At 45.7% G+C, this 18189-nt stretch overlaps 1 protein-coding gene and 2 non-coding genes across 3 annotated transcripts in view; all 3 read left to right on the top strand.

Moving 5' to 3' along the window:
• Positions 1 to 18189, top strand: part of LOC144178983 (uncharacterized) — a 44005-nt gene that overhangs the window by 15539 nt on the left and 10277 nt on the right. Inside the window, exons 2-3 of the mRNA XM_077707137.1 lie at positions 3037 to 3420; positions 15740 to 16009. Of these exons, the coding sequence (XP_077563263.1) occupies positions 3037 to 3420; positions 15740 to 16009 (654 nt within the window). The remainder of the gene's footprint in view (positions 1 to 3036; positions 3421 to 15739; positions 16010 to 18189) is intronic.
• Positions 8697 to 8769, top strand: Trnai-gau (transfer RNA isoleucine (anticodon GAU)). The gene has a single exon. It is a non-coding gene; the product is annotated as a tRNA-Ile (tRNA).
• On the top strand, positions 13009 to 13081 carry Trnat-ggu (transfer RNA threonine (anticodon GGU)). The gene has a single exon. It is a non-coding gene; the product is annotated as a tRNA-Thr (tRNA).

Consider the following 18189-nt stretch of genomic DNA (forward strand, 5'->3'; position numbering starts at 1 on the left):
GATTAAGCAAGAGTTACATCTGTTTTCTGCAACAACGCTTCCTTCATAGCGGCCTGTTCATTGAGCGCAGACGCGAATTCCTTAACGTTTACCACTCCGCTGTGACCTCAAGATTCATGAGAAGTAAATGAAACTCGAAGTAATAACAGGGAGAGATGAATGGCCAATTCTAATTTAATTGTTTTTGACAGTTTTGTTAAACGAAATTTACAGCAGGCAGGAAAACAATGCACGGAGCCCTAGACATATAGATTTTCTCTAATATCAGTGGCTGGTGTAAGTACGATAATTGACCAAACGTAATGCTAAGTTTCTCTCGGGGTAGACGGGAATTACTTACCGTATTCCATCATTTTTTGGCTATCTCTTCACAGTCCAAACAGTCCGGTACATAAATGGCCGTTTCTGTGACCACAAGTAAAGCACTGACTAGCCCTCTCCTCCCCAAATGCCGTTATTGTAATAGGTGTGGTTGTACCTCAATAACTGACACCACATTGGTTTTGCTCACACATTCTACACAGGGCATATATGAGCTTATGAAGTCGATGTGTCTGCATATAGCATGAACCAAATGCTGGTGTGGCTGAAGAGGATTAGTTTGTGTGCATATGTGTCCATGAAATCATGTAGTTCTTGTCGCCTATTGTCTGTACCGTCTTTTTACGTTTACATCTCGGCAGTTGTAGTGCAGTGTAATACAATCCGCAGCTAAACATAGGAACGAAAAGACTGCACATGCTTTATGACAATGAATATGTGTTAATGTGGCAATCTTGACAGAAAAAAAACACGATGGCACCCGTCGGTGAGTCTGAAGGTTACTTTAAAGCAGGGGTCGGCAACCTCTTGAGGTGGAGGCATACAGCCAATACGGCGCGGGGCCAGACGGCAAATGGGGGAAGGGATGGCTCTACAGGCAAAGAGAAAAAATTCAGTGAACTGACATTAATATTTAACAATAATTGAGAATAATCTGGTTAAGTATGAAGATAAGGGACAATGCCAAGTCGAAGCGATCAATTCTCGCTTCTGGTTTCCCGTCTAACCGTAGTTGAGGCCAAAACTGGCGTGTCGGCCTTCAGGTAGAAGTGACAGGGGGAAGGGTGGGGATTCTGACAACGGACTGGGAGCCGTATGATACGGCACCGCGGGCCGTATGATGCCCGCGGGGCGCTGGTTGCCGACCCCTTCTTTATAGCAAACGCTTTCATGGGCGCTCAACTGCCCTTGCAGTCCTGATTTATGTTTAAACGACTGCTAATCATGAACCGATCCGCAATCTATTCCATGTACTGCGCAGCGTCATCTCGAAAGGTGTTCACGTGCACTCCGAATAAAGAAATCTCGTGTGATATAGACAGGAAAAACATCATTCACATGTGAACTCTAGAACCCAGCATAAAACACTGGCCTCGATAAGAACAAAAAGAGCTTTTTCAAGTGTTTACGCTTGCAAAGCTACTGGACGTTGCTCAAAGTAGAATAAAGCAGAACCAATCTCTGATTAGTGCCACTGACACTCAATTAGCATTCTTCGTTGTCTGGCAGATTTCTATGAAGCAACTGAATCCACGTGGGTCACTCCAAGCTTTCTCCACTCCCTCCATCCTTTCGTTTCCGATCGACATTCTCGCTACTGGTGTAAAGCACACATAACGTTTCACTAAAATACCACAATATCCCAAAAGAGGAGGGGGTAGGGGTGAGCGTGTCACAAAATTACTTGTACCGCGGTTTGAGATCTACAGTCCTAATCTTCCCTATAAAAAAGGGTCGAGAACCCTCCACCGACACCGACTAAATAAAAAAAAAAACGAAACAAAGCGGGAACGATTTCTGGAGATCGAAGAGGAGCCGGATAGAGAAACTGATTGTGACGGATATTTTGTTTTGCGTTGTTCCGCGCGCTGCGAATGCTATATCAAATTGTATAAAAGAAGACGTCCTGCAGAGCCCGCTTAGTCTCGTTGTACGTCGCGATGCTATGCTGGTTGTGTCCTTATGTATCAGTGCGTTGACATTAAATCCCTCATCAAAGACGGTATCGACGTCGACTACCGGACCCGCGCAGTTAATCGCTGTTTTCGTCTGTGAAGACAGGTGCTACTCAAGAATAATACGTCGAAAGTGGCCACCGTATTTTCCTAGACGGCGGCAGGCCACGGGCCTGGTCGGTGAATATAATTTAGGACTTCATTTGTCTTGATTATCTATCGAATTGTCCCTGCCATTTTGTTTACCTTCCCTAGTTTGTATTGTCCTGCTAATGATACCCCTTGCATCTATTTATGCATTTTTACATGCAGCATACCATGTCATCTTAATACACTTTTGGTTTCTTTCGGAAGTTTATGCTGGGACGCATTGTTTTTGCCGCTGCTGGCGAAAGCGCAGCATGGGGCAGCCACGCCTAGTTAGTGTTTTTCGCAGATTTAATTATTTATTTTCTCGGTGTTAACGCTTTACGGTACCATATGCTGATCACTTGTTTTCGATAGAGTTAGCGATATGTTTTAGAGGTGGCCAGTCACTTTACGGTAACACCTTGCTGACGTACGAAGCCATATATCACTTTCTCGCTACTTTCCCTGTCTCGTCCACAGTCCTGGCTCGTCCACAGCCGCACTGTGGCCTGAACCAGTAACTACGATGACATGGCTCTTCTGAAGACGGCCATACTTGCGGTGATATAAAAATGGGAGCCAAAGAATTCATTGCCAAGAAGAAAGAATTTCTTCAAAATACGAGCCCAAACCAAAGAAGTTTGCACTGCTAAGCTGTGTTAGCTTCTTAAGGCGTTTATATGTTTGCCTTCAGTTGTAGTCTTTTTTGGTCGGTTCTTAGAAGCCGGCAAATATTTTGCATTCGTCTCTACTATCCTCCTTACTTGGCAGAATATCTGCGGTGGTTCATTAGTGGCAGTATGTCACCCCAGAGCTGCTGTGTCGCTGAGAGAAAGAATATACGTTTGATTATAGCCGACTTCCTGCCGCTTGTCTACGTCCATAACCGGCGGTACTTCACGGTTCGCAGATACCTTCACGAGAGGCGGGGATGTTGCTGCCGATAACAGCGCTGCGGCTGGCGGTCGCTGCCGCTGTTGAAAATGTGACCACGCCGATGCCCGGAGACTTTCCCGAGGGAGATGTTATCATCTGGCGTCGCCGCGACGAGGGCGCCGATAACTCTACGTGGCTGCCGCCCCCGCTGCCACCATCGGTGACGGGCGTTGGGGGAGCGGGAACCGGGGAGATCATAGACCCAGGCTTTGCACCGGACTACCATAAGCGCTACCGGTTCCCTCAGAACTCCACCGACGTGCTCACCGTCGCCGACATCGCCGAGATCGAGAAACTTCTTGTTGGCCTGAACGCCACGGAGAACGCCACGTCAACCGAAAGCAAGAAACCCGTTGAGGTAAGCTGAATTGGGTACGTAAAGATGATGGAAAGAACTGTTGGGTGGAATGAAGGAGTGCTTGTCAACGAGGGCTACGGGTAGTATAAAAAATATTCTTGTGTCCAGAGATTCTTGGATGGCCAGAACTGCTTAGAGGACGTTTAGTTATTTGAGCGTAGGTTAAAGGAGACAAAGCGCGATTTCCGGCCTAGTATATGGTCGGTGTACTGAGTTCCAGAAGCCTGTCTGGCAGCCCGTGATTAGATGAGTATTCGACAACTTCCACAGAAAACGTAAAAACATCTCTTTCAGCACAAATTTAAATGAAGAAAGAACAAAGTGAGGTCGTAAAAGGGGAGTAATAACAATAAAGAGAAGTGCATAGATAAAAATACATCGGACGTTGTATATATTGAGAGGAGAAGGCACCGTAAGGCAGGGAATGGTTTATTTGCGCAACCGGGACCGAGCTGTCCCGATCCGAATCTACGGTGAGAATGATCGGGTGATTATGAAGTAAAAGAATCTACAAGTAGATAAAATGATGATGAGTATGTACAAGAACTGTAGCAGACAATCTGGGCTACGTACGTAGGAGTTCTAGTTATATATATATATATATATATATATATATATATATATATATATATATATATATATATATATATATATATATATATATATATATATATATATATATATATATATATATATACGCGGTATATCGTGTTTATATCATGCGTTATATCACGTGCGTTTTATCATGTTTCCAGAATTTTTTGCGGGTGGTTTTGATTAACCTTTGGTATTCGTTGTCGCATGCTTTGTACCGTTGTACCGTTGCCAGGATTCAGAGGATTTATTTTTGTCAGCTTGCCTGAACAATCTTTTTTCTTGTTATTTAGGCGACGAAGTTTCTGTCAGTACCAGGGAGCAGTGCAATCGGTTTCTATAGAGATGACAGGGAGGTATTTATCTATGAGATTAATATGTGCGTTTTTAAGTAACAACCAGTTTTGTTCCACTGTACGCAACAAAGTGCCACTCAGAAATTCTACTCCTAAAAGCGATAGTTCATGGTTAAGGCGATCCAAGTTAGCTGTTTTGTAGCACCCAATCTGTTTGTTGGTAATTTGCCTTTCCATGGGGGACGTAATGAAGCGACCGGTTAGAACGTCATGATCGGAAAACCATCGATATGAGTTATTTCGGAACATATATCTGGATTGTTAGTTAGGATCAAGTCAAGAATATTTGAACAATGTGTAGACCTTCTGGTTGGGCATGATACCAATTAAGTTGAACTGAAATCATGGCAACAATGGAGAAATGCATGGGACTCAGAATGTGCAATGCGGGTTGATAATGTTGCCTATGTTATGTCTGGAAAATAAAAGCCCCCCAAAATTATTACGCTAGTATGTGGAAATTTGCGCAAGTTCGGTTAAAAGGCAGTGAAATTCTTCTGCGAACCCATGAGTGAAGTCCAGTGGGCGATAAAAGACACCAACAATTACGTTACGTGATTTGAATTGGATAGAAGGTACTACACATTCAAGGAAAGTGTTAATAACCAGTGGTATGACAAGATACTATTTGTTAATTGCAAGGAGAACACCGCCACCCCGACGGTGTTGCCTATCGCAAGGAAAGACCTGTAAACCAGATTCACAAACAAATATGTTTTTGTTAGGAATAGTTTCGTTCAGCCAAGTTTCGGTTAATGCAATTATTGCTGCGGTTGTTGAGTGGAGTATTGAAGACAGTGCGACATTTTTTTGAAATAACACTTCTAATGTTAGCGTATAAAAAGCAACAATCGTTCTCAGTACCAGCTTTATCAGTTGTTAATGCGTTTTGTAGTTTAGGACCAGATGAAATGTGCGCGTTGTGTCAGACTGGAGAGGCAACAGAGGAAACCAGCTTGGCTCAGTTTGCTTGAGTGTCCCATATGTACACTTCCTTGTTAATTCTTAGCTTGTTAAAAGCAAGGCTGACGCGGTCCTTATCTTTTCTTGTGGATTTTGAAAACTGCTATAGTTTACGCCGTTTATCGCGAACAGCTTCGGAGTAATCGCGAGGAACACCAAAGTCCGTGCCTTTTAGCTTGTGTCCATTACTGAGCCCTGTTTCGATTTCTTTTTCGTTGAAAAACTTCACAACGATTGGTCGAGTACGTTCATTTGAAAATCGCCCAAGGCGATGCGCACGTTCTATTGAGGCTGTTGTTACTTCTAGTTTGTCTTGCCAAAATTTTGTAACTATCTGCTCGGATGTGTCCCAGTCTTCTGCTTCACTCGTATCTTGAATTCCATAAAAGAGAAGGTTAGATCGCCTTGAGCGGTTTTCCAAGTCATCGATCTTATCGCGCATCACCGACATGTCATGCTCGTTGCTACTGCTTTTAGTTTGAGTGGAAGTTCCCGAGGCAAATTTTGATTCTAAATCCTGTATTTGATTTCATATTGTTAGATTTTCGTTCTGGCTCGAGATTGTCCTTTCTGATGAAAGTGATTGTTTCCCTTCAACTTCCTTTACGCGTTTCGTTAGTGAATCGAAGTCGGTTTTTAGTACAATATGCATTTGAAACATTTTGTTCACAGATTCCATTGATTGATTGTGGGGGTTTAACGCGCCGACGCAACGCAGGCGATGAGGCACGCCGTAGTGGAGGGCTCCGGATTAATTTTTACCACCTGGGGATCTTTAACGTGCGCCGAAATCTCGCACACACGGGCGTTTTTGCTTTTCGCCTCCATCAGAAAAGCGGCCGCCGCGGCCGGGAATCGAACCAGCGACCTCGTGCTCAGCAGCGCAACGCCTTAGCCACTGAGCCACCGCGGCGGGTTTCACAGATTCCAGCATGTTAGTATTGCTTGTTTCGAAGCGCTGCGCAGCATTGAATACCATGTCCAGTTTTTTTTTCCTGCGCTTTCGTCATGGGACCTAAATTCACTTCAATGTTCCCTCCAAGCAATAGCATGCGCCATAAATACACTGCTGCTCGCGCAAACCGCTTGATACCATTAGACATGTCGGGGGGCCACGACACCGCAACGAGAGAAGGATTGCTGCTACGGTAACATGAGGCTTGAAGGTAACTAACCTGTATGAGTGCAAGCTGTGAGCGTAACATTCCTAATGTGGTGGCGTGGCCCGAACTGTCGAAGCAGGGTGCTGATTATATGCGGCGAGGTCAGCTGACGTGGTTCCAGATTGCCAGCCGAGGGGACGAAGATCTACCAGGTTTGGCAGCAGGACATCCGGTGAATCCCGGCCGCTTTTTGAAGGTGGTGGCTCGCTGTTCTCGAACAGTTTGGAGTGGCAGCTTTCACTCAGGCGAGGCCCAAACGAAGGTGCGGGCGACGTAGAACGGGAAAGGCCAAGCAGTGCGCCGACCAGGACCTGTATGAGTGCAAGCTCTGAGCGTAACATTCCTAATGCGGTGGCGTGGCCCGCACTGTAGAAGTAGGGTGCTTGATTATATGCGGCGAGGTCAGCTTCCTTCTTTTTCTTTTCTTTTCTATTTTTTGGTTGCCCGGGAGGCGCGGCACACACCGACTGTCGCCTCTCTGTTCTTGTTTTCATCTTTTTACGAATTGCCCCACTCCGCCATATCTTCGTGGAATAAGCCCAGGGGTGCACGCTTGCGGGCGACAGGCCGAGTGCTAACAGTTAACACACCGTGCATTGGCCTGGCGCGACACGGCGCGACGCCGTGTACAGAGGGAAGCGAAGGCGGGGCAGGGGACGCCTCAAATGCTCCCTCATTGGCTTTTCCAGGAACCCCCAAAGTCGCGGAACCTGCCCGGGCTTCAAACACAGTAAAGGGCCCCGCTTGCAATCTTGACCTTGCCACTAAAAACGGTCGGTATTCAATCTATGTTACCGGTGACGCACATGTAAACTCACTGCTCATGGCGGCATGGGCTTTGTAGTTTCCCATCTTGGAGACATCGGATGTTTTTCGGCCTCTCCCCACCCATGAACTTGTCGCATTTCCTGTCATCCCCACCACTCGCGTTCCTGCGGTATGTTCCTCCGCCCCCCCCCCCCCCCTCTCTTTGTTTGGTTTTTTGATTGTTTGATTTGTTTGTTTTTGGGGGTCTTTGTCGCTTGCCTGTGGCAGAATAAGCTCTGTATGGTGTGTGTGGTCGTTTGTGTGTTTGTTTCCTATGTGGCTTGGGTTTCGGGGCGCCGCCCCCACCGTCAGTCCATACGATGTTTTCCCAAAGCTTTCATTCCTGAGGAAGACCTCTCTCAGGCCTCCGAAGTGCGTACATTTACTTTGTGCGTATTCCTGCACCAACTAAGGACTCTACTTCACGACTATATATATATATATATATATATATATATATATATATATATATATATATATATATATATATATATATATATATATATATATATATATATATATATATATATATATATATATATATAATATATATATATATATATATATATATATATATATATATATATATATATATATATATATATATATATATATATATATATATATATATATATATATATACGCACAAAGTAGAAGTACGCTCTTCGGAGACTTTATTTCCAACGTTTCGACCTGAGACAGGTCTTCCTCAGGAATGAAGGTAAAATCGTACGGACTCAGAGTGGGGGCGGCGCCCCGAAACACAAGCCACATGGGAAACAAACACACAAACGACCACACACAGCATACAGAGCTTATTCTGCCAAAGGCAGGCGAAAAAGAGCCTTCAAAAAAAAAAAAAGGCGAAAGGAAGAGGGAGGAACAAGGTGGCAAGGAGGAACACACTGCATGAACGCGGGTTGTGGGGATAACAGAAAATGCGGCGAGTTCACGGGTGGCGAAAGGCCCAAAAACATCCGGTGTCTCCGGGAGGGAAAAAATATATATATCCGTTGTACGTCTCCCGCGGTGAAGTCCAGAGAGGGGCCGTCGCGGAATAGCATAATGATCAGTGCACCGCACGCGTCATCCGGCGATGTGGGTTCGACTCCCGCTTCCGGTAAAAAAGGCGGCGGATTTTTTCTCGACTTCTATTTTTGCTTTCCCGTATGCCTCCTTTGGCGTTGTACACTGCCGGCATTTCTTTCTGTGTATATATATATATATAGACAGAATAAGGGTTGGCAGTCAAGAAAACCTCGGAAATCAAAGGGGGGAATGCAGTAGGTCATAGAAACAGAAACAGTACGAGTGGCGCTGGCTACCACCCCCAAGTGCATAAAACAAAACATACCTTGATATAAATACCCAAGAAACTGGTGGGGAAACAGGCCCGCCGGTAGCGTAGTGGTTATCGCGCCAGACCGATATTCTGGAGGTCGTGGGTTCGGATCCCACGCGGCGGGCATTTTTTACCACTTTCTTTCTTTCCAAATTTATATATATATATATATATATATATATATATATATATATATATATATATATATATATATATATATATATATATATATATACAAAGAAAGAAAGTGTAGAGAAAATACCCGCCAGGTGGGATCCGATCCCATGACCTCCAGAATACCGGTCTGGTGCGATAACCACTACGCTACCGGTGGGGCGATTTTCCCCTCCACTTGCTGGGGTATTTATGCTTAGGTATTTTTGTTTCCTGTGCTTGGGGGTGGTAGCCAGCGCCACTCGGACCCTTTTCTCCACTTTCTTTCCAAATTCTTTATCTGTTTCAATGACCTACCACACCCTCCCCTCTGCTTTCCGGGGTTTTCTTGACTGCCAACTCTTATTTCTGTGTTATTTTCAACGAGCCCCTCTTTTCCAATTCTGATTCGCTACATGCATAGCGAGGGCCTCTGTTTTTGGCAGACTTGGTGCCATACGAAGATTAAGAGGGTTCAACGTTGGTCGACCACTCCCGACATGTCGTAGACACTCGAGTCATGGCCCGGGGGTTAAAAAGAAGGTCCCCTTCACCCCGAGTAGTCCGAGTGGCGCTGGCTATTACCCCCAAGCACAGGAAACAAAAATACCTACATATAAATACCCCAGAAAGTGGAGGGGAAAATCGTCCAGCCGGTAGCGTAGTGGTTATCGCACCAGACAGGTATTGACTGGTTTATCATGGCTGGTTGACTGACTGGTAATAATGGTAATATCGACTGGTAATAACGGTGTATCATGGTCCTGAACGCTGTCAAACTAGAATATGTAAAGTTAGGAAGTGGGAGATCGCAGCTGGCAGTTTATGACTCGAAACTGATCAGTTACTGTAGCGGCTGTTATTTGGAATAGTCTGACTCTGTGAAGTATCCAAGCGTTAGGGAACAGGTAACATTCAATGCAATGTCAAATGACGATAAAACAAGCTCAAATAGATTGGGCGCGGATGGGGATCCCAAGTGCAGAGATCAATCCAGTGTTGCGCCCAAGTATTTACGTGTGGCAACTTGCTCTTACGCTGTTTCTCCCAGCTTCAAGCTGCCTAGCCTTAGGGTACAATACATTGCTAACGAGTAAAGTGCAAAAACGTCCGCAAGAGACAAAGAACGACAACCGAGCGCTTGTCTCTGTCGTCCTTCTCCTTCCCTTGTGTGATTTTTTGCGCTTTACTACTCAGCAATGCAAAACCAACTTCCCCAGATGTCAGCATTACTCAGGTACAGTACAGTTAGACGCGACTACAATATGTTTTAATGTTATTAGGAGCTTATGGGCTTTGGACCATATAAGGATGTTCAAAGCTCGTATTAAGCGAACATGTCTGCTTGGTGATATGACTGAATGGTAATAATAAGGGCCGTATCTTTTGTTCAGACAAAATGGGCACGTTTTTAGAGAGAATTACGTGGTATTCGTGTTTACCTTAAGCGAAGAGGGCTTGCAGCGAGAAAGTGGCTTGCGGCCAGCATCCCGCACGCATGTCAAAAGCATAATCCTTGCCCGCTTGCCCTTCGAAATTAATCTCTTCTTTTGTCTGGGTGCCAGCCGCCTGCATGTATCTAAGACCTCCGTCCGTACTAGTGAATATTCAACACTAGCTTGATTGAAATTAAACACATCGTTTGCTGCCCCATGCCACGCGCATTTGAATTCAAACGTAAACCAACTCATGAATGACTCTAAGGTATGCCGCAAAAACAAAAAAAAATATTTACCTAACCAAGCACAAAAACCTGCTACTCAACATGCTTGAAAAATATTTTAGTCTATTACATACTCATCACTTATCACGTTGCTCCTTAATAAGTAGCGGATCAAGCCATGTGCTCTTGTGGGAACAGTGAAGTTTATTTCTTGTGGTACGACTATACTTCCGTAAGTATTAGCCTTGTCTTCTGCAATGATCCTATGGCGCCCGAACAGTTACAAAGCAGCGAAGGGACAAAAGATCAGAAATTATTTAAAGATTTGTCAGGAAGGTGCAACGCATAAAGATCGTTTACTTGTCTGAATATATCTAAAGAAATCCTGTAAGGTGTGAATCCCACTGGACAGGGAGGCCCGATACCCTACGATATTTCTTTGGCTGCTGAGATATTGTTAATCCAGCCTCTTTAGCATAGGTCCTCTTGCTATCTAAACAAAGGAAGCGCTAAGCAAGCTAGAAAGGAGTGTAAAATGGGAAACGCCAAATATGCACCTAAGTGCAAGGCGAAGATACCGACGCATGCGTACCAGTCTGCAGGCTGGCTCAATTATGAGCGCACACGCCGAAGTTGAAAACGTCCGAGTTCTGCATAAGGATGAAGGGGAGCACACACTCTACCACAAGACATGTTAACAAGTTTAGCACTCATCCATCTGCAGTTTGTTCTTGGTGTAACCAAGAACAAAATAGGTTTTTAATACAAGTGTTGTGTTGTAGGGTTGAGGTCTACGCACACACGTCTACGCGGCTAAGAAGGGGGTGCCAATGGAGGCACAGAACGGCAGCCCTAGGTTAATGGAACTTCCATGGAGGCCATGCGAATGCGGTGAAGCAGCCCAGCGTCCAAGATAAAACGAGTGACTTTCGTAAGATACCGCTCTGGCGGTGGCCACCCGCTGCTTTGTTGCCGTTTAGACACCTTAAGGTGCGTAAATAGCTTGAGGATAAAAACGTTTATTACAAGCGCTTTTAAACAAATGCACGAAGAAAACAACTCAGGAGAACAGCTTTATGTCTCAACATTAATTAAAACTCGCGCATGTTTCCTAGCAACCCTAATCAATTCATTCAAACATAGAACACGAAACGTGCGTTTTAGAGCTTAGGGGGGGGGGCGACAATTCTGTTGCTGATTTGCACCTTTCGTGTAGACGATGCATTGTCGGTGAAGGACATGAAGTCGTTCGCTCTGTCAACATTTGAGAAAAAGAGCAGTGATGCGGTTTAAAGCGTATAAGTGGAAAGGAAATAAAGAAAACATAAATTAAGTACGTTGTCCCCACAGCGCGGAGTTGAAACAACGCAGGAGGGGAAACAACGCTTTCTAGCACGAACTAATAAAGTTGTGAGCGTTTGGCGCCGGTTAAGCTAGCTGCAACATCCAGCGCGCATGAGCGAAATACGGTTGTTCTTTTAAGCTAGATGGAGGTTCGCTGAAATTTGTCTCCGAAAGCCAGAAACACGTGCAGCGGTAACTTTTTTTGTTGTGAACGTGCCTATTTAACCTCTAACCACCCGTTAAATAAACTTCTAGTGATTTATATTCCTCGGGCGTTCTTAAAGCAGCGTAAGTTACGGTATACGTATTCAATTGGAATGAAGGTTTTCTTGTGAAGGTGACGTTAACACACTCTTTAATATTAAACGACTTTTCTGAATCAGCAAACCAGGATGTTATTAAATTCGAATCTTGCTGCAGGTATTCGGAATCACGTTCATTCGCTGTAGTCCTGTAAACTACATAGTCATTCCCGAACATTTCGAACCAGGACTTGGAGCCAAAAGTAATAACGTTTAAATATAAAATAAAAAAAGAGGACCCCCAAATGAGCCTTGGGGAATTCCTCAGGTCATGAGAACATATCCGGAAGAACAACACTCGTAGACACTCGAGTCACGGCACGGGGATTAAAAAAGAAGGTCCCCTTCACCCCGAGAAGTCAGAGTGGCGCTGGCTACCACCCCCAAGCACAGGAAAAAATTACATTGAGATAAATACCCCAGAAAGCGGGGGAGAAAATCGCCCCGCCGGTAGCGTAGTGGTTATCGCACCAGACCGGTATTCTGCAGGTCGTGGGTTCGGATACCACCTGGCGGGCATTTTTTCTCCGCTTTCTTTCTTTCCAAATTCTTTATCTGTTTCAATGACCTACCACAACCTCCCCTTTGCTTTCCGAGGTTTTCTTGACTGCCAACCCTTATTTCTGTGTTATTTCTACGAGCTCCTCATTTCCTATTCTGATTCGCTACATGCATAGCGAGGGCCTCTGTTCTGGCAGTCTTGGTGCCATAGGGAGCTTAAGAGGGTTCAACGCTGGTTGACCACTCTCGACATGTCGTAGACACTCGAGTCACGGCACGGGGATTAAAAAAGAAGGTCCCCTTCACCCCGAGAAGTCAGAGTGGCGATGGCTACCACCCCCAAGCACAGGAAAAAATTACATTGAGATAAATACCCCAGAAAGCGGGGGAGAAAATCGCCCCGCCGGTAGCGTAGTGGTTATCGCACCAGACTGGTATTCTGGAGGTCGTGGGTTCGGATCCCACCTGGCGGGCATTTTTTCTCCGCTTTCTTTCTTTCTTTCTTTCCAAATTCTTTATCTGTTTCAATGACCTACCACAACCTCCCCTTTGCATTCCGAGGTTTTCTATACTGCCAACCCTTATTTCTGTGTTATTTCTACGAGCCCCTCATTTTCTATTCTGGTTCGCTATATATATATATATATATATATGTGTGTGTGTGTTGCTTTATACCCCGTACTAAATTATCGGTAAGAAGGTGGAGTGCATCATCAATGTCCCGCGAAAAAATCCTTAAGCCAGGCAGAAAGCTGGTTCAACTTTATCTTAACCACATTTCTTGCAAGGCAGTAACGTAGTAGCAACCCGTGTCACACCATTCTTACGTGTGAAGCACACACTGCTCCTCCAAATTCCATGCCGCGCCCATAGGACGCCGTAATGCATCACAAACAGAATAAGCGGAGTAACATGAAAGAAGCCAAGGCGCTTATCAAAAACGATCGCTGCGACCAGTACGTATACAGTGCATGAAATTTTATAGAAGCATGCAAGATGAGTAAATATTCCGGTATCAACGCAGCCACTGTAACTGGTCGGTGAGATTTTTATGCCAATCCGCCACAATGGCTCAGTGGCTAGGGTGGTGTTCTGCGCCCAAGGACGCCGGTTCGATCCACGCCATGGTGACTGCTTTTAAATGCGAATGCATTTCTTAGTCGGGGGTTGTCGTGCTCGGTCGGCGTGCGCGTGCATTCCTCCAGCGCGAGCGCACGTGAGCGCGCCCCTCGTAGTTCTGCCTTCGTCGTCGTCGTAGTCGTCTCGGCGCGGCGGACCCGCGGCGCTCGCATCGCAGAGCTCGGGCGGAGTAGCGGAGAGTGAGTGGAGAGGAGGAGCGTGCTCGGGCGTATGAGGGCGCTCGCATCGCGGAGCTCGGCGGGCTCTCTCTCCTCTCTGCGTACCCTCTCTCCGCTCGTTGCGCTGGGAATCTATATAATGCAGTGGAGCGCGCGCCTGGCGCCTTGATAGCGATGCAAGTCGGTGAAGTCGAATCCCTCGCGGCAACGATACCGCAAGCACGAAGTGTAACACAATGCAACCTGAGCATTACACCTCCATCTGGCGGTGACGTCACTCCGTCATCATCGGTTGGAGAACTCACACTCTCGTCTATCTTCATTAAGTACGCCATTAATAATAATTACTCGCACCGCACTCATCGGTGCACCCAATGCATTCGCATTTCCGCACGATCCCCTTCGTGGAGGTGGGGGGATTTTTTTTAGATGGAGGCGAAAAGCGAAAACGCCTGTGTGTTGATATTTCGGCACACGTTAAAAATCCACAGGTAGTCAAAATCAATCCGGAGAAGTTGACTAAGGCCGGCCTGGCAGCACAGCCGTTAAACCCCTAAATTTTGAGATTAGTATGCTGACGGTGAAAAATTAAGCAGCTGATACAAGAAGTTTTATGCCCTCATATTAAGAAATCAGTCCTCTGACTATAACGTATTCATAAACTGCGTGGGCTGCCACGGGAACCCCACTGTACGAGCGATCGAAGCTCCACGTAGGCTTGGGCCACAACTGAACTGCGTAAATATTAAGGGAAGAAAACTGGGCTCGCTGGCAAAACTACATGCTCTGGTCCGACTGCATATGTCAACTATTTACGAATATCTCTACATTTACGTGCACCCGATGAACCGTCCAATGCAGCGAAGCTCGCCAGTCATGCATGGGACGCATGTAAGTGGTACACTAAGCGTTAACGCAACAGTATTACTTGATCACCTTCTCATTCATGGTTCATAGTGTGGAGAGAATACAAAGGATCCTCGCTACTCAAAGAACAAAACAGGTAACGTGAAACGCGTTAAAAGAAACTACGCTTGTCGCCAAGCCGAGCGCATGGCTGCGGCTACCGCCTCCAAAGAGAGGTTTGTGAATAGGGCACGCTGTCTTACACATCTAGGCAGTTGCTAGCGCGTTACCCGAGAAACCCTCCACTCCTACAATGTATCTACGACGGCCCCAAGTCGCCAAGATATGTTAAATTTAATAGAAAAAAAATCACAATCTTTACCCAGTGCAGGATGAAGTGCTCCTCAAAGTGAGAAATATGCGCTTCAGGCTTAGCAAACGCTTTTTCTACGCTAACAGCGTTTCAATAATAATTAATGTACGTCTTTTTAAGGGTCTTGCTCTCGTACAGCAGAGTTTTGCGATGTTTAAACCAAACTGCCCTTTGCAGAAAGTTCTTTGCTTTCATGCATTCTACCTCGAGTTCTACTTACAGCCAGTTTTCGCGAACGTTGATAGCTGACTGCCAATCAGTTGGCAGACATTTGGCAACCTAAACTTGTGAAAGTCATTGGGGTCAGCCAAATATTGGCGGCAATGTACTCCACTTTGGGGGGAAACTTTCCGGACGATTCACCAATGTGCGGTGGTTGCTGACTAGTATTAGTGACAGGAGGTGCACGGCAGTTTTGGCGCCAAGAGACATCAAAGCGTCGGAGGGAGAATTTTTGTGTAAAAAGTTTAGATGTGTATTTACTGAATACATTTAAAATTTTGGCCGGATTTCCCATTCAGAGGAGGTTCCTGAGAGCCGCACTTAGGGTTGGAGAAAGCTGAGCACGCTAAGCAAGATTTATTCTGATTGCAAACAATTATGTGCATTTACAGCGTGTACGGCGCTCAGCTGAGGACGATGGTGATGATGACGCCCAGCCACCGCGGCCCCAGCCGGAACCAGAAGTCTTCCCCGAGTCTGTGAGCGCTACCGGCAACTCGGAAGATGCCCAGGTGCGGCCAGTGCCGCAGCTGGGCGATGCTGCCTCAGATTTCTTCGGCAAGTTCCTTGGCGTAGAATCGTCCCGACCGGTTGACGGGGCGGCAGGGTCCCCGAGTGAAAACCTCGTTGCCGACGCAGAAGACAATGCTGACGAGGAGCAGGTGAGAAAATCTTGGGGAAGACTGACATAGCTTGTGGTATTTTGAGTCGCGGCCGATTCTACAAGAGTTCACATGGAGATGTAGTTGGAAGTAGCAAAGGTGAAGGGAAAGTAAGCTTGACAAGAGACAAGTCAGGTGATGTTTGGAAGAGATGTCGTGAAACTGAGAAGCCTAAATGTAACCCCGCATCAAGATGCTAACCATACCAGTCTCTGCGTGAGACAATGCTCTGAAGGAGCAGGTAATTTAAGAAAAAAATGTGTAGCTTTTCTTCAGGTTATGTGTTAAGATAAAATATATAGAACGGGTAGAAATTTGTGAAGTTTCTGTACGCCCGCAGCGTATATATGTTCTGCCAGTTCGACCCCAGTCTTGGAGAAGCAATCACTCTGGATAAGGACTTCTAGTACATCCTAAAGCAAACGGGCGCATGAAAGGAGGGAACATTGATATCAAGTCCGATGTCGTTATAATGCGCTTTCACCAGTTCAAAAAATCAAAATATTAAGTACCACACACCTCAGTGCGCGTGGTAAATTATGTGTGGAAGGATTCTTCACTACGGTATTCACGTGCCCCCAAATTGCGTTCACGACTTATGTCCTCCTCTTCATGCGAAGCTACGCACGGAAAGGTAAAATTTGTGAAGATTGGCGATATTGCTTACACGCGGATGACCAATCACGGCGCAAAGTTGCAAATTTTGTGAATGGCGTGGCTCGGAAAATTGTTTGGCATATTACAATACATCTCTGCTGTGGTTCTGCGCAATGATGACGTGACCTTTTGCTTTGCGGAAGGCCACAAAATAAATGTTTGAAGTGAATCGTGCGCTTTCACTGACAATTTCTGTAATCCAGCAAGTCTGCAGCCACATTAGGTATCTAGGGCGCTGCAAGGAGACGGGAAAACAGGGTTGTTCAGACAAAGGGCGTGTGTAGAAACAAGGTTTATTTCGCACTAACCAGTTCTACCTCGCTCCTGGTAGCCATATTGTTTTTAGTCGTTTCAATTATTACATTAAAATGAGTCCTATTTGCTGGTTGCGTTGTTGGGACAGCTCAAGGCCAGTGTGGTGGGTCGAATATCTGTTGTTGATGGCAAGGTGGTCCCCCAAAGATAATGTGATTTAGACTATACTTCTTCCCTGACATTGGGGGCAAGGTGCCGTAACATTACAATAACGAAGGGAGAAACACAGAGACCTCAATTTTTAAGTGAACAACACCAAAACGGGAACAAGTAACATGTTGACCTCCTGAGCCAAACCGGGAAGCCAATTCTGCATTTCTTGTCTTCGTGAAGTCCTTGCTAGGCCCAGCAACTCCAAGGCATTGACTCCTTACGTGTTAAGCGTGTCTATGCTATACCGTAGGCCCTATGAGAATAGGAGAAAAAACAATCCAGGATATCCTACCATAGGAGGTTGGGCGACAATCGCAGATCTGAAGCACATGGTAAGAAAACTTCAAGAAGGCTTTTTTTAATCGCTCATTGACACTTAGTAGCGACGGTGGCAATGACTTTCTGGTCACTATGCCGTAAACATATCGGAAGACTCGCAACAGAGGCACTTTCTGGGATAATGCCAAATCGATCCGGCTACGCCGCAGCGTAGTCGGTTGATCCGGATCGGTGTGCCGTCGCAAGCCAAATCACTCCAAGATTAAACGCGTAAACCACTGTCTTCTTGTCCCGGCACATCAACATTGAAATCGCCAACTACGGCTATTCTCGAATAAAAATCACATATAACCATGCGAAGAGAGCAGCCGTGAAACTTTGGACATACGGCATCCGGAGATATTCTAGCTCACGAAGCGCTACGGGCTATCTCGACGAACCAACCTTATTGCCACTCACTATTGCCAACACTACAGAGCTGTGCGACGAGGTTCTAGCGCTAAAAATGGACGATCACAAGAAAGAAGACAGGAGAGGCGCTATCAACTGCTTTCATTGCCGTTTTATTTCCATTAGCTCATCTGCGCACCTTCCTGCTTTCTTTTTTATATATATCGTTGGACGTCAACGCAACAAAACCAATAAAGCTTGGTGTTGGGTTAGTTGATATCCAGACATCATAGAACATATAGCGTTAAACTTTATACGACGACCACAGAAAAAAAAAATTCCCGCGCCGCCTTCCCGCGAGGGGAACACAAGTAAATGCAGAGCAT

This window comes from Haemaphysalis longicornis, unplaced genomic scaffold (genome assembly GCF_048455015.1).
Source record: "Haemaphysalis longicornis isolate Haplotype H1 unplaced genomic scaffold, Haemaphysalis longicornis Haplotype H1 scaffold_1, whole genome shotgun sequence".
NCBI classification, from domain to species: Eukaryota; Metazoa; Arthropoda; class Arachnida; order Ixodida; family Ixodidae; genus Haemaphysalis; species Haemaphysalis longicornis.